This window comes from Chelmon rostratus, chromosome 18, assembly GCF_017976325.1.
Source record: "Chelmon rostratus isolate fCheRos1 chromosome 18, fCheRos1.pri, whole genome shotgun sequence".
In the NCBI taxonomy this organism is placed as follows: domain Eukaryota; kingdom Metazoa; phylum Chordata; class Actinopteri; order Chaetodontiformes; family Chaetodontidae; genus Chelmon; species Chelmon rostratus.
This window is the reverse complement of record NC_055675.1, coordinates 9,616,105-9,642,797: the sequence shown is the minus strand read 5'-3', so window position 1 is coordinate 9,642,797 and position 26,693 is coordinate 9,616,105. Positions and strand designations below refer to the sequence as shown.

Below are 26,693 nucleotides of genomic sequence, written 5' to 3'. Positions count from 1 at the left end.
TCTACAAGGCTACGCAGATATCTTGCTAAAGCTATAGCGAGCCAATCGCACAACAACGGCAAAGAAACTGCAACCAATACTAACAATAACCATGTTCATTTGTGTACATTCATTATGATAATGTTGGGTGTTTCTGAGACATGAAGTAGACAGATATGGTTGCAATGACACTGATGCGCTGCGCTTCTCTCGTGGACAGCAGTATTCAGGCAGTGCATGTTCATGTGTTTTGGGAGAGTGGCGTTGGAAGGAGACATGAAGGGAGGGGATGGGATTTTTCAGTTGTATACTTTCAACTGCAGCTAAAAAATCTTGCATACTCTTGCTGGTTTCTCCAGCGTTTCCAACTTTTAAAGCAAAATCATTAAGCATTTTGACCTAAAAAAAGAAAATCAGGGGTTACATAAACCTGTAGATGGGGTTGGAGATAGGAAAAGGTGCCTCAGTGTCCTAGCAAGAGGGATTTCATAAGGGATAACTGATGTACACTGCAGCCTGTGCATTCATAAAAGCTTAGTTTCACTGGGGCGTCCTGTGGCCAGGAGGTTTAAGATGCTGACGATGTAACCATAATGTTCCTTGCTAAGTCATCATGTGATTCCGATATCATTCTCTCTCAATCCTAATTTACTATCAGCTCTTCACTGCATGCCATCTAATAGCAGCAAAAATGTCCCAAAAACGAACGAACAAAACCCTGATCCATACCTTCAGGACAAAAATAAAGGCATCAGTTCATCACATCAGACAACATTGGATATTGCTTGCTGCAAACTAAAGGATTACTATTGTATGTGGTTAATTATGTTTGTGCCTTCATGTCACTGGCATTTGTATGAAACTGACATTAACGAAAAAAGAAAAATCACCCACATTCCACAGATACAGTATACAGATAACATGCTTATGCTAGCACAGAAACACAGTAACACAAAGGCTTTGTGGTCCATTTTTTAGAAAAATCACAGCTTCAAGTATCAACAAATCAGTGAGGGAGGAGATTACACAAACTTGGCAGCTCAGATATTTGCAGATATTATTCAGCAAAGGCAGCCAGTCTGCAGCCAGCTTGTGGAGGCTGATGCTGAGTTTGACATAGTGCACCGCAAGAGTCTTTTACCTTCTTTTTGCTGCAGTAGATTTGCCATTTCTTCTCTGCAGGCAGGGCGAACATGGCTTCCCTGTGTTTCTCTGTGAGGTCAAGCTCATCCTGCAAAGTGGGGGAAAAAAACAGCAGAAAAGGTTAAGAAGGAGGGTTCAATAGAGGAGGAAAAGTTATATTACGTCTTCACAGTCCTTTACTGATGATTGTCTGGAGAAGATAATATTCAATGGTTAGAAATAGTGTACCACTCTCAAAAAAATAGTTCGCGGACAAGCTGCACAAACTATCAAACCATCACAGTGTAAATTTAGAAATATCCCCATAAATCAATTCTGTTTTTCCCCAAAACAAACATGTGTGCCAGGAGTAGTTGCACCAGAGCTCAGTTTGTGCTGAATCTTTTCATGATCACTGGGATATCACCGTAAATTCAAAATGACTCTGAATCAAATCAGATGTCTTGCAGGCTTTCGACGTGTGAGTAATGGGGGAGAAAGATAAGGCGTGGTCTGCCTGCTCGCCATGTGGTAACAAACATCTGGAGACAACATGTGTCATAGTGTATAACAGATACTTCATGGAGGCACACAAAGGGTGCTGCTGGGAAGTGTTTGACTAAACACCAGAGAGATTCTGCAAATGTCTAAATGCAATTAAAACATATCAGCATTTTACATCGCAGCATGGCAACGCAATTAATGGTAGATTTTAGTTGAAAATTAACTGTTTTCTGTTTCATGTTTTAATCCACACTGGTGAAATCCTAAGGCAATTATGTTTGAATGAGCTTCCTGTGAAATAGGTGGTGAAAGTCACGAGAAGGCTCTTAAGCTATTTAGTTCCAGGAGACAATGGAGTCTGCAGTTAAACACAGGTTTATTTGTTCTGAGCTGCGCTTTAAGTAACAAATGGAAATTAAGTTAATGTGGTTTCCCAAACAGTGCTACATTGCTTGATGTTTTATGGCAACCACTCATCGTGGGAATGTTTTCGTGGATGTGTTTGCTAAAGCCATCAAGCCCTGTGAATCAATATGTGCAACGATCAAATGTGCTAAAATGGTAGCATGGACTATTGATTGATCTCATGAATTCAGGTTCACATACTTACTAGCAAGCGCTGAATGAGAATAAGACAACTCATCCAATTGTATGTATCCTAAAGAGCAGCTACGTGTTTTATGCTGCAACAGATTTTCTGTTAATGTTCTGCTTGTGAATGAGAACGGGTCTATGTCTCTGAATGTAGGATGGGAAAAGAAGCTTTACCTTCACGTACAGGTTTTTGGAAAACTCTTAAAAATAATCTCAAATTCAAAGGTCGGGTTTAATTGATCGTAACAGAGCAGATGGGCCTAACCTATTCCACAACATGAGTCTTTCTTCCAGCAAGCCCGTTCTGATTATACACACACATGGTGGCTCATACTGGGTGAAAAGAAAAGCACGTGGCTGTTTTCTTTTGGTAAACAGAGCAACTGAAAGCCTCCTTGTCGTCACACTCAACTTACTCAATTATGTCTTCATAAAGGGTGGGAGACAAAAACAAGCAATTAGCAGATGGAGGAGGCTGAGACATTAAGAGTTCCTGAATGAGGTCTATTGATGTGCAAAAATGTCATGCTTAGATTACTGTGGCAACCATGGGAGAGGAAAATGGGGCAGGAGAGAGAGGAGAGCAGGGCAAATTAGAAGTGACAATAAGACAGAGAGAGAACAGCAGCATGGCCCCATTACTCACAAGATAGTGTAAACTGGGAGGAAGTGACCGTTTGCTTGTGGATATCTTAAAATGTAACCAACAATGTAAACAATGTACAAGGAATTTATTTTGAAGACATATTCTGGGTTTCATTGAATGCTGAAATGTCTGTTATGTTAAATAGCATTGAACGACCAGAAATATCTGAATTACAAATTCAGGAGAAAGTGTTTCAAGTATTTCAGTGTTGATAGTCATCGTACACTACCCTTAATTTCTGAGGCAGAATGGTTTTTACATTGCAAAGGGTTTTAAATTGTTCCTGGATTATCGTTTGAAAAAACAAAGAGCTGTCGTTCAAGACCACTTTAAAGTTTTAGAAAGTGATCAACAGATGGATGCTGATCAACAGCACTTCGGTTTTTACAACGAAGTTATCATAATTATTTCATCCATCATACACATCTACATAAAACTGTGATAATTTGAATACTTTTGCCTAAGAAGAGTTGCCTTTTCCATCAGATCTGTCTCACGCACTGCTTCAGTAAGTGTTTCTTAAAGCACAAGAGTGATCATATTCTATATTTTTCAAAAAAAAGACCATAACTCCAACAATGCCATAGTTCGTTTCTAAATACTTTCGGGCGTTTTCTTGACTCTCAGGCCCAACTAAACCAGAATCTACATCATTTAAAATGGCTTGCAAGTGTGTATTTAAAAAAAAGGCTAAATCATTTCCTACAACAGCTGGACACACTAGTTTGTGGCAAACATGGGTAAAAACGGGAGTAAATTACGCATTTGTTGGAAACTTCTTCAGCTGCAGATGAATACACATTTGGTGCTCTAATGAGAGTATACAGCAGCAGGATGGTGTATGTGGGATTAACTCAAAATAAACTACAGTGGCCATGCTCATGGTAATAAAACACATAAGTCACCCAGTGCAACAGTGTGGCTCATTTATGTGTTTTTAATAGTTTTTGGACAGCAATGGAGGCACAGAGGAGTAAACTATATCAAGCTTTCACTACCACTGGAAACGCTTCATTGGTAGGATCAATTAATTGCTGGTTTTTGGTCTTTTTAATGGATGTGCTGATATTTAAGGGAAGTATAAAATAAATATAGACTACAGCAGAATTATTCTTTTAAAAGGACAATTAAAAACATATTTACTGAAACATTAATTAAAGACTCTTTTTTGAAGCCGTACAATTACTCTGGTCTGAATTTCCTCAAATAGAAAAAGCAGAGTAATGCCTTACCACCAACTCAGAGAACATGCCATCCAGCTCATCATATCCTGGCATCGGCAGTGCCGGCTCCATGGCCTGCAGGGCAAAGTCCTCACGCAGCCTGTAGGTAATCTCCGGGTGATCGCTGCTGTTAAAACAGCAGAAGATGAAGGAGAGGCCACCGCGGCCACCGCCGCCGCGTTTCCGAGGAGCCATGGCTGTCTGATGCGTCCAGCTGGTCAGGTAGGGAGGGTGGGAGGCTCCTTCAGGGCCTCTTTACAGCCTCCTCCACCTCAGAGTTTGGCCTCTGTCAGAGGGTACTGTGGACACAGAGAAGGGACACAATGAGTGTTCGGCACAAAACCAAATAGGTTCTCACACAGCGGAGTGACGTTTGTGCTATTTACACTGACATTCACAAAAATCCACACTTACAACCAAACATCGGTCCCTGGTAATGGTTAATGACGCAGTGTCAAGGGAAAGTACAATGTATCGTATCAGTGAGGGCAAGCACTGAAAGATTCAATTATATTGTTTACACAATAGGGCCCTGTGAGAGTGTGATGTTTGAAATGGAGACCATAATTTGCCATGATTAGTGTATTCAGGCCTTTTCATCTCCCCTTCCTTCCTTTTCAGCATCAGCTTTCCTCTAAAGACCCAACGAGGAATGATTAGAGGGGTGTGTTGTTACAATGACCATGGTGAAAGGTGTGTGAGGCTTTTTGTTGTTTTGAAGATGGGCCTGGTCACAGTGGGTAAAGAGCAAAAACAGACCTTCTTGTAAACCCTGACTTCCACACCTTCATTAGAAGGTGTGGAAGTCAGCCTGCATGTTCACATGGCAGGTGAGATTTACAACGTTTGGAGTCCACGTCAAACTCAAACATGCACTGCCTCAATCATCCTGATAATTATCATTCGCAGATTTTCCTTTCCAGGCTCTCTGACTTAGTAGCTATGATTCCACATTTGGTTTTGTGTCTAGCAGCTGCAATTTTATCAGCAATGTAAGAAATGTGTGTCCTGTTGGACTACTGCTGGACTACTGCCACATCAGCCCTGCCTCTTTGTCACAGATAAAAATACATAGAGATCAGCTGTCATAAATGAACAGCATTGATGAGGAGGGTTAAGCACATTACAGAAAGTTTTGTCCTGCCGGGTGAAGATACAGTGTGCATCACCATTTATAGATTTCCAAACGCTCAGGGGTAATTTTGGGTTGGTTTCAGCCATGCTGGCAGCAGGGCTCTAGGAATAGCAATGTCAGGGTGTAGGTCGTTCCACCACTAAAATATCTCAACAACTTGATGAATTGCCATGAAATTTTGTACAGTCGTTCATGGTCCCAGGGGATGAATCCTACTGACTTTGCTGATCCTCTGACTTAATTTAATGTCATCAAGAGTTTGACATTTGTAGTTTTGAGTGGAATGTCTCAACAAATGTTTGACGGATTGCCGTGAAATTCATGTTCCCCTTAGGATAACGTTAAATCACTTCAGTTGTCCAACTTCTCATCTAGCGTCACCATCAGAAAAAAAAAAGAGTTTGTTTTATACTTTGGTCTTTAACCAAACTAATGGCACTATCAGCCACAGCTGATGATCAAATGCTAGCATGTTAACACGCTTAACTAAGATGGTGAGCACTGTACACATTGAACCTGCTGAACATCAGCATATTAGCATTGTCATTTTGAGCATGCTGCTAGGCTCTGATTAGAATTTAGCTCAAAGCACTGCTGTGCTGAAGTGCACCCTCACAGATCCATTAGCATAGCTGCAGTCTCTTAGTCTTGTTTAATGTTACAGCCCTTATTGTGATCTTTTCAATAGGTATTTTGACCAGGAATCAGACTGAACTGTACATGGAGCATTTACTTCTCTGGTTAGAGCTATTTAAACATTGACAGTGACATTTTACTCTGCTGCTAAAGCTAAAGCTGCTAAAGCTGAAAACTAAAAAAAAAAAGGTTAGATTTTGAGACAAGACAGATCTCGAATCTCATTGTTGTCTCATTGAAAACATAAACAGGTTTGATTTGTATCAAACTACTCATTCATACTAAGACACAGCACAGGAATGGAGACAGCTCTCAGACCTGCTGGCGCGACCCTAAGCAGGAATAATGGAATAAAGTGCACAAGACCTCTCTGCTGTCTGGCAAAATAAAGACATGGTGTTCAGATATCCACGAGGACACATGTCAGCATGTCACAAAAACAGCTCCACAGTCTCCTTTCCTGCTGTGCAGAGCGATGCAAGGCCAAGTATCATAACCACAGAGGCTGCGCCGACCTGCAGGAATTTCTGGACATCTTTTTTGGTGACCGGCCGCTCGCTGAACACAACCAAGTTCACTTGACCTTTCCAAGTGTTTTCCTATAAGTCAGAGGCTTCGCCCAGACAGAATGCATCATAAGCAGTGTGATCTGGTCTAAATTTAACATGGTCAGGTCACATACTTCACTGTAATCAAAGATTGCGGTTCACTAGGTTCAGTAAGGCTGAGGCAACAGACGACAGCTAAAGTTATCTCTTCCAAAAGGGAAAGTGAGGACATTTCCTATGGCAACTTTGTCTAAATAGAGTCAATAAAAACTCAGTTTTGTGGTCTACCTAAATAAAGCCTGATGCCATCACTGTCCCATTTTAGTCACTTTCTTTGGTTCATCTGTGTTCCTTCTGTCCAGAAGCTGTGTCTTTCTTACTTGGGACAGTTGCTAGAGTTGTGTGCAACTTTTTCTGACCACCAGAAAAGCTTGAAATCTGTCATATTTTCATATTTCACCCTAAATGTTTTTTTGCTTTTGACCTCTGCCAGGGTTAAGCCTGGAAGGGATCATGTGATAAATTATGTGTGTCAGTGTGTGTGTGTGTGTGTATCTATCTGCAGCTTATCTCACATACTACTGGACTCACTGGCCTCATATTTTTTGTGCACGAGTATGTTCAAGGACCTCTTGTGGCTGCAGTGATTCACATTTTTTTTTTAAAACTTGAGAATCATCAAATTTTGATGGAGCATTGCTATTTTAACCTGAACAGCTCTTCTAGCCTTTACTGTGCTGGTTTGGTGGCCCAGGAAATTCACAGACCAATTGCATGCATTGTCAGTCATCCTGCATGATGCTACTCAGCCAATCACATATCTGTGCATTGCAATAAGCATTGTGAACCAAGTCTGTGAGTGAGATACACACACAGGGGAGAGATGATAGACAACAGTCAGAGAAATAGGTGAGCCAGAGAAAAGTAATTTCACATGGTGTGTTCTAAACAGAGAAAAGTAGTGACAGCAGAGCTTTCAGTCATGAATAGACAGACTCTACATGTTTATTCTTCCCGCAGGCAGTTCATAACCAGAAAGAGAGGGAAAAACACACGACCTGTAGATGCACAATGTTCAAAATGCTGTTACGTGACAACACGTGTTTTATTTCTAAATGCAGCCCTTATTTTACTTGAAATGAGAAAAGAACATTTATTTATTATTAGAGTATGTATAATTCGTAATCCTTCCAGTTCAATGTGAAAGCTAATCAACTAATACTGTTAAAATATTACTGAAATGTATTTTCTTGATTTGATTTGACAGTTGTTTACTTTTTCTTTAGGAAGTTCTCTCTAACTGGACCTCTTAAAATTATAATTGAATGCCCCTGTGCTAGGCACAACATACACACCTGGTGGAGGTCTGACTCTGAGTGCTCTATTTTAGTTAATCCTTGCTTTACATGTAGCCTTTAATATGCTGATGCTGGCAAAACGAAGAAGAAAACCAAAAAGGAACATAAGCAAAACACTTGCAAGCATGGAGATAAAATACCAGTTAACAACTTAATACTTTGTTCCAGGGTAAATTGTGTTGATAATGATTTGTTGCAATGACTATTTAATCAGACACTCTCAACATTAGTCTGAATTACCACTTGTGTGGGTGGCCAACAAACCAGGGAAACTGTCAAGCCAAACTAACAATGGCCAAATTCCCATTAGTAGAATAATCACTGTTCTCTGAAAAAAAAACCTACATATACAAAGTGCAGTGAATGAAAAGGCTTAAAGTGTGCCACATAGACAAGGTACCTGAGGCCAAATGGCCACACATGGGATAAAGTACACAGCAGCTCACTCTCGCTAACACACAGACTAGTGTATTTATTTTGACACATCCTTGACTTTTCCAAACAGACTACCAGAGGCCTAAGCAGCAGCTGCTTGGCTTCACGGTCACCATCTATTCTAGCATGAAGGGAAGAGGCAATTCAAAGCCCTCTTTGACCATATTAGTCCACAAAACGGCCCATCTTTTCCATTAGCTAAAGCGAGCTGTAAACTTTGTATAAACTCATGAGCTGGAGTGGGACAGCACTGGTCCCCGTCCAGCTGCAGAAACCTGTGGCCATGTGGGGAGGGTACAAAGAGGCAGACCACAAGGGCAAGAGGGGGAGTATTCAAGGTTTGAACATGCAGACACTATGTCACTGTTAAGACTGCGTGTTTGTGCTGTAATTGTTAACCTGCGACACCTGAGTGCTCCGACATTAGCCTCTGGAGGTCGTCTGTCAGACGGTCAAGGTTCCCAACATAACAGAGGCCTGTTAGAACAAGAGGACATTCCTCTCATAGCCAGGTGAGCCTTGTGACCCTGAACAACACCCATACAACAACACCTTCCACCTGCTCTGACTGAGAAGAAACACAGATTACTTCCAATCCCGAATCAAGCATGTACAAGTCAACCAGTCAAACTGACGCTGAGCTGTCCAAACAGCAATTGTGAGCAGAATTAATAGGTATTTCCAGGAATTATCCTTGTAGTAGGCATGTTTGAAATGTTAACAGTCAGCTAGTTGAAGATAATGCCATGCAACAGCTGCATTTTCCATATAATCAAGAAGAATGCTGTTTATACTGACGTAAATCGACTCTTAAACTGTACTAGAGACATGATGACTTCTGTAGGCTGCTGCTTACAGTACGAGGCAGATTCTTTTGTACTTCTTCATTCATACACATCCGATAATTAAACCCGCCCACCCATATTCACTCAAACACTTCTGTCTTTGTCTCAGGAGATTTCTATCCTTGGATAGCCTTGTTGTTTTCATGACCATGTGGTTTGGTGGGTGACCTGGCGTTAGTCCAGACTGTAAAAAGAACCCCAGTGTTTGTGAAGTGAGTGTGAGCCCGTGCATGGTGCCTGTCCAAGATCTCTCCACTAAACCTGCACAAGTGTCAGGTCGGCAGGAGAAAAGGCAGAATCCGAGAGGAACATCTTAAGCTAAACACAGAGAGACACTCACGTTACTCAACATGTGCGAGGAGGAATGAAGATCAGACAGCAAGAATTCAAAGATGACCTGACACTTTTCATCCAGCTGTCATCTTCCAGTTTAGCCAAGGCCTCTCTTTCTTTTCTCCTCCTCTGCTGTTCAAGCTTACTTCAATATTTATTTGCTGAATGGCGTCAGCACTGAGGGTTGATACATGGTGTGCAGCACAAACAAAAAGGGTAGGACTTCTCTGGTGCTGCTAAGCCAATTTTACCATGCTCTCACTTGCCACAGTACCCACCCCAAAAAACTGAAATTTGTGGTGTTGGTAGCCAAACATTTGTATGTGATAATAACAGCAAGTCAAAGTCAAATACTTGAGTAAAACAAAATAAATCAGTAAAACATGAAGGAAATTTGCAATAGTATGCAATCAAACTACTAACTTAAACAAAAAATCTTTTTCTAAACAAAACCAAACACAAACATATAATCTAATAGTAATTATGTAGTCTATAATAAAATAACTGACGTCATAAACAGGTGCTTTTGTGTATAATTTATAAACAAACTGGTCAACTTAAAGCTGATGCTAATAAGTCAAAATGTGCTTCACTCAGAGCAGGAATTCAACCTTGGAGAGAGAACACAGTGGACAGTAGTGTATTGAAAACAGATGTGTGAAATACCTTCTTCTGCACCAGCTGGCATTTCACAGCGCTTTCAGGCACTGAGATGCATTTTAATTTTCGATATCTACAGCTGCTACGGCTGCCTAAATGATCAGTTGCACTAATGATGATTAGGACAAGACACAGCAGAACAGTTCTTCTTTTCTCTTTCTAATTGAGTAAAATAGTCTACAGCCAAAGGCAATGGAGGAAACGTTGAATGAGAATGGGAGTATGAAGCAATAACGACAATGGATACAAGAACCCCATATTAGAGAGCAGAGCTGCTTCACCTTGAATTGTTTTGAACAGAGCTACAGCTATGTCTCTCTCTCAGGCTCAAGTGCTATAATTAGCAATAATTTACCTTTTTGAAATGTCCTTGAGCAAGACACAGGCGCCCTCAATGCTCAAGGGACACTGTTCTGTACGACCCTGACCTCTGAACATTCTGTGGAGCGAGCAAACAAAAATGAAGTTTGGCATGAAAAATTGAATTAATAAAGTGTTGTTATTGTTATTAGCATCCTTAGACTATGCCATTCCTCTAAGTCCAGACAGCACAAATATATTCATGCTTTTAATATTCCTGTCACATTAACAGCTACACAAACCCAAATAATTTCATGTGTTGTTTTTAGTTTAGCTGCTCGGAATAAAAAATATGAAACTGATGTTAAGTGACTGCTTGGGATGTACAGAGTGTAGCTGTGTTATAGGCGGACCAGAGAGGCATTTGGTGCACAGAAGTTTAATCTTCTTTTCTGATTTAGGATTTGGGATGGATCAGACATGCAATTTCATGATCATCTCATTGCAGTATTTTCAATGCAAAGCATCTCGACAGTGTAGGTACTGCTATTACATATTATTGCTCTACACTGCCTAGTGCAGTGTTTCTCAAGCTGGCAAGAAAACTGAAAACCATTGAGCATAAAAGTGTGCTGTTATTGAAAAAGCCATTGGAGGCACAGTGTGGTTTGGGGATTGCAGTGTGCTTTTTGGAAACCCCCACGACTGTTGTGCACTACAGTTGGTAATCTATTTTGGATCAATTTGGACAGCTGCAAACAAAAGGCTCAGGAGTCAAACAGTGAAGGCTAGTAGTAGTTCTTTCATCAAAACACACTGGCTGAGCTTAGAGCTGCCTTCTTGAAAATCAATGAGCAGCCCAGTACTTGGACGAAGGGCGGTTGCTTAATCTGTGAAATTCAAAACTGTTTTGACTCAACCACAAAATGCTCAATAGTAACAACAATCAAAAGTAATAAAACAATCTCCATTTCTCAATGCAGCTGCACAGCACGTACTGCTAAGCTTTTTCCCAATACAGAAAATCTAAACCCCCCACATGTTTTTGCTCAAACCCAAGATTAGTAACTTCTAGCTGAACGTAAACTGATCTGGTGATCAACCCACGTTATTTCTGAAAACCGGCTAAAGCTATTTGGCAACTGTTTCTATGTTAAACACAGTGTTTCCCATTTTCTAATTTTCTCCGGTTCTGCTATGGTACAAATGGCACAGTGGTGCCCAATTGTCTTGCACAGCTGGATAGCATACCGTTTGTTCTGCCAGTTACTTAATGGCACCCTAAGTACACAATGAGTAAACACATGCAGACTTGGACACTCATCAGAAAATAACTGGGCCATGATATAAATGCCGACTGGCAGGTTAAGAGGAGATTAAAATCAGTCACTTCCCAGCGACGGCCAGTCAGACAACAGGCAGCCATTAAAATTGTTCATAGTGTGAGAGCAGTGGTGCTAACAGTAGCAAACTAAACGTTCAGCTCTGATGTCTGTGTGTTCATGTGCATTTACATTACAGGATAGTGTGTCAAGATATGACAAAAGGCATTGCCTCTTGAGCATTAATGTCACATGGCTGAGGGAGTAGTGCTGAAGTGGTTCTCAGATTACAGGATTAACATACAGGGACACACAGAGTGCAGAGAAAGGGATAACAGCACAGAGACAGACAAGGGAAGCATTTCTTCCACCAGCTGAGGCATTTTATGCTTGTCTATATGGCTGAAAGTTAAAAAAAGTTCACATCTTGTAGGACTTTGAAGCAGCATAAGTGGATTGTGACAAAGTTACTGTGAGCTGTGACGCTGGAAAGTCATGTGATGTAATGTCTTCTGGCGCGGTAGTTTTTCCAGTTTTTATGATGTCATATGTCAGTGTGCACATTTGATATGTGTGTTAATTTGGAACTGTTTGCACTGTTTCCACTGCATTAGTGCTAAGCCACTATTAATACTGGCTGTGCAATTAAACAAACAATATATATTACAATCAAATGAGAACTACCCAATGGTCTTCATCAAGTCTGAAGTTACTATATAGTCTGTCTTAGGGCTGCTGTACCAACATTTATCATCATCAACATCATCATTTATCAAGAAAAATCATTCTGGTCCCAGCTTCTCAAATTCAAGGATTTGCAGATTTTGTCTGTTAGTACCATACTGAATTGAACATCTTTGGTTTTTTGACATGTTGGTGGCACAAAACAAACATCTCCTTGAACTGTGGAAAATGGTGATGGGCATTTTTCACTGTATTCTCACCTTTCACAGACAACACAATTAATCAAATAACTGGAAAAACAACTGCCAGTTGTACCCTAGACTGTTTGCTACTCATAAACATTACATTTTGGTGCTGAGCCCAATTTCCAGGGGCTATTATGACAAATGTTACTGCTGCTATGAAAATGTTTGGTGCTGTAATTGCACCCTGCATTGTGTTCAAACAGCAAATACTGAGTAACAACGCGGCAGTTTCCTATTTTAATGGCTGCTGCAAATATCTAAAATTATGTCTGCATAATGTTTGAGACTTAGTCCGGTATCACAACACAACATTTAATGGCACACAATAAAGCTAACTACCTTTCTGCACACTCTTACCAGCACACACACAGACATTGCAGTATCTGTTGTAACCGAAAGCAAAGGGAACTCTATTAGCCATGTCACAGAGAGGTAATCCAATTGCTTTCAAAATCCTGCCCCATTACACAGATGCATGGTCTTTACACGTTTCATCTGGAGACATCGTCACAGAAAGTCTGTGATGAATCACATTAGCTCAAGACCGGCTTCTGTATCTCAAGCCACACCTGTTTTCAGCAGTTGAGGCTGATTATCTGGTCAAAAGTTATCATCAAACAGGAATGAAACACAAAGGCTGTGATGAGTGCAAGCTGACTAACTTGCTGTGTTCATTCCTCATGCTGAGGCCACAGCATTATTTCATGAACACAGTGCTGATAAAGAGATGTTTGTTAGTTTGCTGCCAGGGAAAGATTCAATCACCACTGAATCTAATTTGTGGTACACTCTAGCTTTTTACTGCTTTCTTTTTCCTTGAGAAATGGTCCATTTACTGGCAGACCCAGCACATGTTTGTTTTAACTTTAATGAGCGATGTATTACAGTAGCCAGTTCTGCACAAAACTAGAAACTAAGCCTCTAATCCACAAAGATACTGGATGCTTTGAACACATCTGTATGATGAGCCAAATTAATTTGTGAGCAGAATTTATTATGATCTAATTACCAATGGGCATAGATTAGATGAAGAAATAACTCATTTTTAAGAGTGAATGTTATCTAAAACACACTGAACTCCTCCACACCTTAAAAAGTAATTCAGTGGTATTCCCCTTTTCTTACATAAATGAATAATTGCACAAAGCTAAAAAAAATGTACATTTAGGATTGGGGAGTGTGCGGCTGAAATGTAGGGAGGACAGAGATTAAAAAGCAGGTTAAAGGCTGCTGCTCTTTCTGCAGACAAGGTTGTCAAACTTGTTCTGCAGACAGCCTCTCCAACCCCCCACTCTTAACATGTTAGCATTCTTCCTCGGGTCAGCCCTTCAAGTGGAGGTTAGACAAGGGGCAAAGAGGGAAACTACTCAAACATGCGACAAAATCCTTTCCAGAGTTTCATCTTTGTCATCTGGGCTTGGGTTGTTGGCTGTGTGCCACGACAATGAAAAAAAGAAGAGTTTTGTTTAAAAATAGCTCATAAAGAATGATAAGCTCTACATTATTGTGAAAATCTGAACAAAAAAGACAATGTTTAACACATAGCACAGATGTTGACATTGCAAACAATTTGCCTATTTGATAACAGCATCTTAACTTCTATGATCCATAGTTGTCATGCAGGTTCAAGTTTGGGTTATAAATTACAAGCCTGTTATGGCCTGCTATATTAATTCTGATTTGTATCCATTATGCTTCTGATGTTCTGCATGTGCAGCGCTTAACAAGTGTACTTTAATGTCTTGAATCTAAAGAACTTATTCTTATTCGGATACTCAATCAGACTATTCCTGTTATATCCATCATGTTATAACCATTAAAGCATCAGAGCATCATTATAGTAATCAGGAGTGTTTGTCTATGTTATGTTAATGCAGATTAAACTAGAGCAGCAATTCTCAATTAGGGGTACTTATACCATCGCAGGTACATCTGCACTTGCCAGAAATTGCGTGGTTCACGTTATTTGAAAAAGAAATCTGAATGATTTTAAAAAATGTATTCACATACAGAGTCAGCTATAACGAACAGATACATGGTTAAAATTGTTAGCTAAAGGCAACGTCTGTTGTGATTCTCAGTCATCCAGGTCATGGTTAGCCAAGGAGAATCTAGTACAACTGGACTTGGTCCGCTTGCTTTTTCATGAGTTTTACTTTGCATGTGACCACTGAGTTTTATTTCAACAGCGTCATTGCTATACTGCATATGAAAGTGGTAAATACAATGTTTGTTTACAAATTCCAAGTACAATTTAGCAGTTGCTGCTCATCAAGCTAGTGTCATAAGAAAAAAATTAATAAGACATTACAGCAAAATGATTAGAGCCCCTGATAACTGCTCACAGCACAAATGTGAGCCTTTAAATTAAAATCCTTCAGATACTAAACTGAGTGACTAACTCATTAAAATATTGTAGATAAAAGTGATAAATGAATGGTTGACATAGTAAGCCAAAGGTCATGGATAAATAGGTGAGACAGCTTCTGCAACTCAAAGTGGTAGCAATACTGAAACAAACTTGATTAAATCAACCAAAACATTAAGACTTCATTTTTTTAAATAAATAATTCCCACATTTATATAATCAATAAAAACCCATTTAAAAATGATTTCAAATGAGCACATCTGAAACATGACAAGTGGTGTTGATGAAGGGGTGCTTTAGCTTTTCTGACAAAGCTGTGACATCTGACAAAAAGTTTGGAGACCACTGTGGTACAGGATCTATAAGCCCTTGACTATCAGCAGAAAGGGAAGAGAATCAGTACCATCATTGAATTAGTGTTATTTAGGTTATGTCTGTGCTTCTATCAACGTTAAAGATTTGATTATTAGAAGATCAGCATCACTGTAAATTACCAGTGAATGACAGAAAACTGGAGAATACGAGAAACTGCTGAATATCAAGAAAAAACAGAAAAGAATAAACCTTTAGTGACTTCAACAACAACAACATGTCGACTCTGAACGACTGAGAAGATAATAAAGCACCAGTCTATGTGGCACAAGGAACAGTAAACATTATCATGTGCACCACAGCTGGGCACAGTCCAATATTAGTCACAAACTCATTCCAGAGCAGTATAACGGATAACCTCTCAGATCATCAATAATGGGGCGTGGAGAGCATTGTAATCTCTTCTAGGATACCCTGAGCTGCAGCCTGTCCTTTAAAAATCCCTACCTCTTCCTCAGTTGCTATGGTAACCAGAGCAGTGGGTGACGGGTGCAAGCTGGGTGGGTGGGTGATTTAATGTAAGCCCCTTCCACCGCACATTACCCTCCTTTTTAATCTGCTCTGGATGTTTATAGGGGAGAAAATAGGATTGTCTCTTTAATTCAGCGCACAAAAACAAATAACAAAACCATCAAGGATTACAGGGGGAAATCTAGCTTGCCATCACTCAGAGGCACCATGAAATCCTACAAAGACTAGCTGTCAGTCCTTTGTAATGCATCAGTCTGTGCAGTCTTTACATGCAATGTAGAGTATACATAGCCTCTCGAGAGAGGCTGAGGACTGGAACCTGAGGAGGATGGGCAGCGACAGGAAATGGGCGAGGTGAATGAGCAGACCCCTCTCTGCTCAAGGTGACTTTCCTTTTCATTGACTTGATTATCTGCACTCCGCCCCATCATGGAAAAAGTATGCCATCCATGCTCTCACACACTCACTTGACACTGATAACGGGCTGCATTTGCCAAACCACAGAGAAAAGCTAGTGGGAGGTAGTGGGCTGTAGCCTGTGTGTGTGTGTGTGTGTGTGTGTGTGTACATATTTCTACCACCACCTCACCCTATACAGACCAGCCTTGTCATTATGGGGCATTCCCCGTATACGCAGGACAACTCTCTCGCTGCAAAATCAGCCCCAGAGCCCCAGGGCCCCTGTCTGAGCACCCTGTAATCCCCCCCCCCCCCCCCCTAGTTACTACGGCAACACTGTTTTCCGCACCGACACCTCCTAATTAGACAGACATGACACAATCACCTACGTCTTGGTGAGAGGCATCCAGCCTGCATCCTGAGGAGTGATAAAGCAAACCAGCAGCCCCAACTCCCCTCATATACACACACACACACACAGAGAAGCTGATAGCCTCGGACTATCTACCGGTCACATGCAGTCATACACACACATTCCAATCAGCAGATAGCCGGCTCCTGCACTCCTTTTCCGTGCACTCATTTGATTATGGGGTAGAATAGGCAGATTCATTGAGCTCGTCTTACCCTGTCCAGGAGTGAGCTCGCTTCTGTTGTGCTCTGGGCATTCCCTTTATATCCTCAACTCACTGCAGTATCCTGCTTTCTGCACTGTCGTCAGAAAAAAACGTTGCTTATACACAGCATGCAGCTAGCATTTTCTGCGCAAGGTATGTAATCCACGCAGGTTCAAAGTCGTCTGCTTGGGATTCGAATCCCAGAGGCTGTCAAAATCAGCCAACAGGATCCCTGTTAGATGGAGACTGCTTTTCTCTGATGGCACGGGGGCAGAGAGAAGAGATAAACTCGCTAGCATGAGCTGCTGTTTAAGAGCCTGCGAACAGCCAGCTGGCCGGCGAGAACTTCTCCTCGGCGTATCCACTCCCTCCCTAACCTCCTTCTCCCTCGCTGCAGAATGCTATGGGGGCAGAGGGGACAGGCACAGATGTTACTGGCTTCAGGCCACACCCCTTTTCAACACTCCGAATCCTAATAGGATGCAGCCGAGCCGTGGCCGCCGCCCAGCTCACCCCCTCCCCTCCCCCCTACACTGCCTTTGGACAAGTTGTTTAGGGTTTGTTTGGAGAGGGCTTGTTTGGAGAGCTGCAGGAGGGGAAACAAAGCTAAGGTGTAAAACGTGTGCGGTGTAAATGTGGGTGTGAGATGGGAGAGAGTGAAAGTGTGGCAAGGCAACTGAAAAAATAAAGTAATATCAAAAACATGAACTCAGAGAGAAAACAGAAGAGTTTCACTTCCCACCCTCCACCTTAAACTCCTGTGTGCAATAAAAACATATTCAGCCCAAGAAACTGCACACATCCCATCCAAGCAGTCTGGCAATGATGAGAAAACTGCCAAAATATCCAAAGGATTTTAATCTAAACAATCCCAGACACTCCCACATGATTTACAGCACAAGCATCACTCCTGTATCTCAGCTAATTACTGACTCACAACATCCAGCATCCATAAACATTCCTTCATTGCAACATAGTGATATTTTTTGGACTGAATGAACACCACAGTGATGGAAATGTGTAAGGAATTTGGTTTTCTGTGGAGGATGCTCGTCAAAAAAGTATTTCACTTGAAAGAAATGTACACAACATCACAGTAATTTGGCTTTTTGCTGCAAGATTTCACATGAGAACCAGTAATATAATAATGTAACTATTTCAGTCCTTCACTTCATGCGTGTTTTCCAAGTAACTTAAGTGAATAAGTGAAGTCACAAAAACAAAGCACAAGACCCCATTATACCACTGCTGCAATAAAACTCTGTGGTTCGTTTAGACATCAACAGACTTCTATTCTTCCTTTTCCCTTAAATTTTGACACGAAACATTAAAATAAAGCAGCAAAAATGATCTTTTCGTTGCAGAATCTAATTGTTTTGAATACAGTGTACATTCAGTTTTGTCCACATACTTGTGTTGCAGGCGTTTTCCTTCCTGACAGCTAGGCTCTACGCTGCAAGCGTTTCACTCCACAATCGAGTCAAAATTAGAGGTGACTGAATATGTTCTGTTCATCCAAGCTTATAAACTTTGTAGTTCTGAATCAAAACCTTCATTATTTGGCTCAACTAGCTTGTGAAAAATAGGTAAGGCAGAATTAAGAAGGCTACAGCTGTTATTTCAATGACTCCGATACATATTTAATCAACTATATGAGTATCAGATAAGCCTCTGTATTGGCAGATTCCCAAGTTCTTTGATACTGGATAAGGATCAGAAAACAAAAAACAATATGAGAAGGGTGTTGATTCAACTCTGAGGAAATTCTTGAGGCTACTGCATCTAAACCAACTGCTTTGTCAATCCCTGTTAACACAGGAGGTGAGAAAATCAGACATGTTGTCATACAAGAACAGAAGTCATGTACCTGATTCAAGCCCTTCAGGTTTCCGTGCAGGTGTTGACAAAATAATTGTCAGGAATCAGCTATTAACTTCCTCTTCTTCAGAAGTGAGTCAGGCATCACAGATGGCAACCAGACGTCACAGTGCTGTTGTTGTATATTTTGTTACTCAACACAGCTTTGTCCAATCGGCATACGCATCAGGAATTGTGGCAGAAACACAGTAGAGTATCATATGCCCAGTAACTGAGACTGTGGATTTACTCTACTTGCCAAGAAAAGTCTGGACTCGGACACTTCTCTGCCAAAGGAAGTCACAAATCAAACTTAAAAGCGAAATTCAAACATTTTCCTTAACAGCTGTGAGTGAGCACTCAGCACCATTGAGTATTAAAAATGCCACCTTGTTCTATCCCCTAACCATAGACCAACCAGTTCCTTTCACATGAGTATGCTGTTTTGAGGTCGGTAAGGTCCTTTTACATAATTTCTGGGTTACTGAAACTTCAAAAGTTTTCAAACAGCTGCCTCTTGCTGCCATTTGGAGACGCCAACGTGTAAAGCTGCCTGCGGCTTTAGGCTTTCTGGGCCACTTCCAAGTCACATGTCATGCTAGCTGACATAATACAGTCTTCTAAAGCATTGCAACTTTCTGCTTAGATTTGAAATGTCCATATCTGAGAATGCAATGAGGTTTGGTCCAAGAAACTGGGCTTATGTTTAACAGTTTATCTCTACAGGGTCGGTGTTACAGACATCAGTGGCGAGCCAGTGCAGTCATGAATAGATAACAGTGGAGGCAGTACAGTCCTGGGTAGCTGCCTCTAAAAAGAATGTCATGCAGCTGGAATAACAGACAGGTCCTGGTTCTCATGCGGGGCTTCTGTTCTGGTGTGACGGATCATCTGTGTCAATAAAAGCCAGGACTGATTTTTCGTGAACTCAATGCCACCAGGTATATACAGAAGGACAGAAGTATGAGACACTGTGGATGGTGACACTTTTATAGGCAGTGGCCTTGTCACTGAGAGTTTTGTCTGCCCCAAGTTTGAAAGGACTCACAACAATAATAACTTCTAAGCTAAAGCTAAAGCCACAAACTTTATGAACTACAGATTTAACTATCATGGATTCTCTGGATAAAATACTGATCACCAACACATAATCTCTACAATGTATTTTTTCCACTTCGATTACTAATAGTAAGACAACGTACATTTACAGCAGGCGCGATAAATCGGCAGTGACATAACAAATGACAACCTCTTCACTCCAGCTCTGGGTTGATGATTTGCAACGTCGCACTCGAAGGTAAGAAGTAGCTAAGCTGCTAAACGTACTCTGCTACTAACAGCTCAAACAGAAACTGAAGCCAAAACAACACTGTCTGAACCTTTTGTCTCCTTACTGCACTTTGTTGTTAATTATCAAGCATGTAGGGGCAGACAACTCTCAATTTTGCCTGCAGAAAATTAGAAGAGAAAAGGGTAATCATTTTTCTGTTTTAGTATTGCCTTTTATGATTTTTTATGATTTAAGGATTATTTTTGGGGCGTTTTTTTGCCTTGTTTTTTATTGACAGGTGAAGAGGCAGACAAGGAACAGGAAGAGACAGGTGTATGACACCCAACAAAGGTCGCTGTCTGGAATCAAACCAGTGACAGTTGCAAACATTCGGCCATGTGGCATGCGCTGTAACAACTCGGCAACCAAGGCACTTGCTCTTATGATTTTGTCATGTGTTCACCTCACACGCAGGTCAGTGATACAAACACCATAACAGCATATAAAGGCACAATGCAAACAAAAAATAAACAGGATATAGTTCTGCTGTACAATCATGATATATGTTTTTTCAACAGAATCGAGACTGAAAGCTCCTAAGAAAACAGTTTCTCAGACTGTTGTGAAGGAGTGTGTGAAGGGGGAACGTTATATTATGGCTCGTGTCATGTGGTGGAAGGAAACAGGGCTACACTGTACATATGTTTCATTCAGGGTGGGGCCATATCCATAAATTCCACTCATGCAGCCCTTCCCTTGTAGGAGAACCTAACGTTCACAAATTAAATGCCAGGATTAGAAAGGGTCTGCTGGTCTCTACCCACCCTCTGGAAGGCTTGTAATTACCCCCTGGAATAGAAAGGTCCACGCCAGAAGGCCCATGCGACTTTCCGCATTCACTAATCTCTAAAACGCAGCAAACACGAAGCAAACATGAAGAGGAAGTCCAAGTAAGGATACAACACTTTACAGTTTAGACACAGAGTTGAAATGGAGTAGTGTTTGTGAGAGAAAACAGCAAAAAAATGTTTCCCAAAATTGAAAATTGAGGCTTTCCTTAAACAAATCTCAACTCAAGGTCCACCAACCAGCTTTTTCCAGAGCGCTACACACATCTCATTGTCTTCCTCAGTGGATGGAACTTGCACAGATGGGCAAAATGAAATGTTGGCACTGGAAAAAGGTAGTAAGTGGACCTTGACTTAAGAAATTCTTTTGTCAGAGTCTGATTATGTTTGAAGGTCTTAGCTGCAGCAAACATTTGAAAACAAATTTGCTATTTGTAAACAGCTAGCAAATGAAAAAGGCTATTTTCTAATGGTTCCTCACACCTTTAACAGCTACTAATCTCACATTTAGAGTGCATATGTACTAAAAAAAAGTCATTACTTAACCATCATTTAGAACAAGTGTAAATGACATGCAAATAAATTAGCCAGCATTTTAGTAAAATATACAAGTGTGATACTCTCCAAACTGTAAATTTGCATCTACTTGTTTGACCCTAAAATTCTAAACAGACTTCTTGATTTCCAGGAAAACCTGGAGAATTTAGAGCTACAAAGATGAAAGATCTTTCCGAAGAAGTGGAAAGCACTGATGCAAAAATATTATGAAGCTAAAGGCTGCAGCTGCAGTGAACGTGCTTGTAACAGATTGACAGAATTTGAGGGTTAAAAGGCTGTGGCTTAACTTGTTGATCCCTCCAGATGTAGGCCAGGCTCACAGCACAGAGAAAGTAGTGGTTAATGTTTCGAGCACAGACATAAGAAAGAGGAGTCACTGAGTATTACAGTTATCATATAAACAGACAAACAAATCAAACAGAGTAAAGTTAATCCAACAAATCCAATCAGTATGCAGTCTGTTCAGTGGGTGAAGACAGCTTCAAAGTACTGTGTGGCTATTAGCTAATATCACACATGGATGCTCTGAGAATTAGTTCACCAGACTAAATCCATGTGAAAACGTCTGAGGTCTCGGCCTGATCTTTGACTGCCAACACGGATGTGAGACTGGCTTATGGCTGGCCGGATGCATGACTGACTGACTGACACAGAGGCAAAGCCTAAAGTGGGACCAAGCCTGTATGAAGTGCACAGCCATGTTGCGTGGCTGGATGACCGAGTTACAAGCTGCTTATCTCAGAGTGTGTCATAATCTCAGCACAGAAAAACAACCTGAGACCAGATCAGACAGAACAAAATATTAAAGCTATGTATAAAATCTGCTGGGAAGTTAAAACTAGGAGCTGGGCGGCGCAATGAGAAATGAATCCAAAACACAGACAGCAGAAAAAGGATGTTTGGGGACGTTAACAAGGACACCTGCTGTTAAGAAGACTGACCTGACAGCCCCTGCCCTGTGGCGTCTCAGCTATCAACTGTGCAAAGGACACAAACAGCACTGTGTGCGGGGTAGCAGCACACAAAATAACCCCAGATTACACTTTATTTTAATGGTTAGAGCACTGAAAGATTAACCTGTTTTTCTAATGGATCACTTCAAAATCCTAACACTGGTTAAAGTATAACATGTTACATAACGGTGAGAGAAGAAAGAAATATGGATGCGGACAATGGTCGCCACTAAAAGCTGTAATACAATCACTCCCGAGGAACATTTAGCTGTTGATGCAGCTGGTTTCGGCTGACTGCCTGGCTGTTTTGACGGCTTTTCTACAGTAATGTTATTGCACAGATATGTTATACTGTGGGAACCTGCTCGTTGCTGCAGCAGCCTACAACCCTGCCCAAGGAAACCAGGACACCTTCTGTTCCTGAAGGGAAGAAGGTGGCTACTGTGGCTATCATTAAGATAAACAAAAAACATTTCCTACCTGTCAATATGGTGTATGAGGAAAGGATGAAGATAGCAGTTTCTGTCTATAATAAGGCTGCAATTCAATACTTTGGGCTTTCATGAATGTGCTTCACAACAAAAATGACAAAGAAACAAAGGTGCTTTTTTAAGCACAAATTCAATAAGAATGTGCATGACTGATATTACCGGCTTGAGAGGCGCCAACTCAGTTAACAGTAAATTACATTACCATGGTAAAAATACCAATGAAAAATACCAATGACATCTCAGCTAGGAGGTCTACAAATGACGGAAAGAGAGATCTACCAAATCGAGCATTTATTTCCATATATTATGCAAAGGATAATCTCAAATCAAGGCAGTGCACTTTGCAAAGCAAGTTAACTCCATCCATGATCAGGTCCAAAGAAACATCTAAACATCTTAATCCTGAACTTCTGAATTGATAAAATTGCACCAATTCATGAATGAAAGAAAGATAAGAAATATAGCCTAAACATATTTTTTCAGTCTTCGCTCTTTCGCTTGACAACTTGTCAGAACTTGAGTGTGCGTTCTGGAGGGTGGGGCGGCATTTTAAAAGCAGGATAAAGCATGCCGTGCCCTGGCACAGTCTGCTACTGAATCTGATATCTGTCGGCTGTTTCAAGGCCTGCTGCACATGCTTTGGTTTGTGTCTGAGGAGGAAACATGTTGGCATCTGACCTGCTCCAATCGAGGAAATGAATCAAACAGGATGCACGGCACATTCTGCAAACGCACATGTCATTTCTAATGAAATGTTCATGTTCCACTGAGCATTTTAAAGAATTAATATGTACCATTAAGGCTTGAATGCTAAGATTTGTGAGGTTGTGGTTGAGCTTTGTCAGGCGTCAAAACAAGCTTTACATTTTGGTAGCATTCAAGCTTCAAATCAGATGAAGGAGTCTGCACCCTCAGAAATTCCCAGATACTGCTGCAGTCACCTTTTTCATCTTTTGTGATTAATCCTCTTTGTTAACATGCCCTGATAAGACAAGACATAAAGGAAACTCCAGCATTTAACTGTTGGTGTATACTGTGAGGTGTATTGGTGAGCGTAATAAGGATGGCTTTGATATGTGGAACACGCTTTAGCTTTCAGTGTCTGAGCTGTTATTACCATAACTACAAGTAGCAGCCTGAGATGATGACTGCGCAAAATTTGCTATGAGACAAAATGTTGGCATCCAACCAGCTGGAACCTCTCCTGAAACAATATTAAATAAAAAAAACAAAAAACAAGATTGTGAGCTCATGAACCTACCAAAACTGCAAACACATATAAATTCTTATTTCACGCATCTCTGCTTTGGAGAATTAACATTGATAATGAGATCCATAGACAAAGGGAACAGAGGGGAGCAAGGATTGTAACATGAGTCCCACTTGCCCATAAAACCCCCCTTCCCATCCTCCCAAAACCAGCATCTCGGTTATGGGACTCCCCCACACGCACACACAGGACAGGACCCACATGCTCCCTTTGTTTAAGCCGCAGCATGGCTACACTTTTTCCTCATCTTGAGGCGGAGGCACACAAGTAATTAATTTTGGTGCTCATTGTCATGATAATCTGAGATTTGCCTCAATTCTCTCAGTCTGGCAAGAGAACAGTCACTTTCTAACTTTGTTAACTACAACTGAATGCCACTCTTGAGCAGGAAAAGCAAAGCAAGGCTATTAATTAAAAAGTTACACAGCCTGAAAAAAATTAAGTGATTAAAAGACTTCACTCAGAAACAAAACCGAGCAACCAAGTATAAAAACAGCATCTGTCATGTGACATACTGTAACAGCCTGAGACAATTATGTCACTCCACATAACAAGCACTAAACCAGGAAAGACTATTTCCCAAAACTGATATAGTGCATTTACAACAGTGTTGAGCTGGGAGCAAATGCAGGACTAAATCTTTTTAGCTTTGAGTGAAAATCTCTCAGTTTACAGCTCAGTATGTGCAAAAACACTGATTTCTCTGATATCCCATATTCTGCAATGTGGTTTTATGTATTTCAAAATGGAAACCACTTTTCTTGGGATATATTTACTCTTGTACTAGGTACAAGATAAAACTGGTAACATAAAGAAATAAGATAAAAAGCAAGTTCTGTTGATGTCCTGCTTATCTCACAGCCAAAAAAAACACCTGTACGTGTGGATGAGAGTGATCTTGAATGATCATATTACCACAACCTCACATTTAAAGCTAACATTTTAATAACTCTGGGGTTAGGTTACTTACCACCCATTAGAAATATCATAATATGCTTTAAAATGGTCTTATAGATCAATTTGTTTCATAAACGGAACGATCTCAGCAGGCACCAAAAGTAGCACAGCTTGTGCTGTGCTCTCAAAGGTACAACTGCAACAAGTTCAGATCGTCCTAAAATATAATTTCATAGGTCACCCAGTTCTAGTTATAGAACCATAAGACTGCAGATCAAGGCTTGTTTCTCTGGAGGGAGCATGCTCTGTGGAGATGACTCTGTGCTGCAACACCAGTGACTGGGCAGGACTTTAGAAAAGCCCAACACACCTAATAATTACACTGTTTTCAGTGGACAGAGGCCAATGTGCCAACTTCTGCAAGTATGTTAGGATTTACACTAAACTCTTGACAGTGACATCAGGCTCTTCAGATCACATCTGCAGCGATTGTGAGTGTTCCCATCCGTTTTGTTCCAGACCCAGTTCACGTCATCATGTAGTAGCTGTGATGCATTTTTATTACTAATAAAAATTGGGCAAAGAGTGACTGACTTGCCGGGAAGGATCCATTACTCACCAAAAGGTCTGAAGACCGTCAACCTAAAGCCTGTTAATTAAAAATCTGCCACCACTGAGCGGTTGAGCTTGAAACAGGGTGCACTGCTCTTTCACCTCTGAACAATCAGGAGGGTCAAGAGTCAGGGGTCTTGGGAGGGAACAAGCAGTGTGCAACCATTGGGTGGGTATCTAAACTCATCTCAATATAAATGTTTAGGATATACTGTTGTGCTTCTACTGAAGACATGGAGTTTTCAAAAGGTCCTTTATACAAATAAAAATACTATTTTCTCCACACTTCAAAAATTGAATCAAAGGGCAAGAATAGAAAGAATGTACTTTAATGCAAGGTCTTAGCATTACTTTTAATGAACAAGGCAGTAAGCAGAGTTCATGCAATATACTTTATGTGTTTTAGTCCAAAATTATATCTGTTGCAACAGAAAATTTGTCAAATCAAGAGCTATCGCTTAGGTTTTCCCTCAGAAAAACTGTTTAGTCGAGGTGGTAAGCCACATTCATCCTAACGTATCTCATCTTGTGAGCAAATTAGATGAACTCTTAAATCACACCAAATATGATTGCTTTTCCTTGAGAAACAGCAACTTTGTTCTTTGTCCCTGAAGGTTCGTGTTTCATTTCACAAAATGTGAACTAACTTTTTGTAACATTCGCAGAGATTGTCCTTTTTCCAGGCTTTTTTGTTTGTTTGTTTTTGCTTTCCTCTCCAGTAAATGATGTTTAGCAGGTCTCCATCAAGTTCAAGGTTAGGGGATAAGCCTTTGGTATGTAATACTCAGATATGCAAACTGAAACAAGCCGAGGGGTTCTGCAGCTGGGCCACAAAGCAACAATCCTCAAAATTTGAGGTTGGGTCTTGGGTGTGGCCATCAATGGCTGCCTAAGCCCAGCTGTCCCAACAGCGAGGACAAGTGCAAAGCCAGGCCAGACTGGGGGCAGGGTGTGGCATGGCAGGGGTGCCATGGTGACGGAGCAGGCCTCGACAGAGAAGGGATGCTAAATGAAGCCATTGTCTGGCCCAAGTGAAGCACACCGCACAAAGAATGGCACATTCAAACACTCATACAGGCCTATTGTTGTGGTGGGCCAGCGGAGTGCTGCTGGTCCACAGTTTATCCAACAGGATCCACCA

General features: G+C 40.9%; 1 protein-coding gene across 2 annotated transcripts in view; it reads right to left on the bottom strand.

Annotated features, from left to right (window-relative positions):
- LOC121621621 (disheveled-associated activator of morphogenesis 1-like) overlaps positions 1-26,693 on the bottom strand; it is a 49,002-nt gene that overhangs the window by 17,664 nt on the left and 4,645 nt on the right. For both annotated transcript variants that reach the window (XM_041958128.1, XM_041958130.1), the window contains exons 2-3: positions 4,078-4,367; positions 1,121-1,210 (exon numbers count right to left, since the gene is read on the bottom strand). In XM_041958128.1, the coding sequence (XP_041814062.1) occupies positions 1,121-1,210; positions 4,078-4,263 (276 nt within the window). In that variant the 5' untranslated portion in view covers positions 4,264-4,367. The remainder of the gene's footprint in view (positions 1-1,120; positions 1,211-4,077; positions 4,368-26,693) is intronic.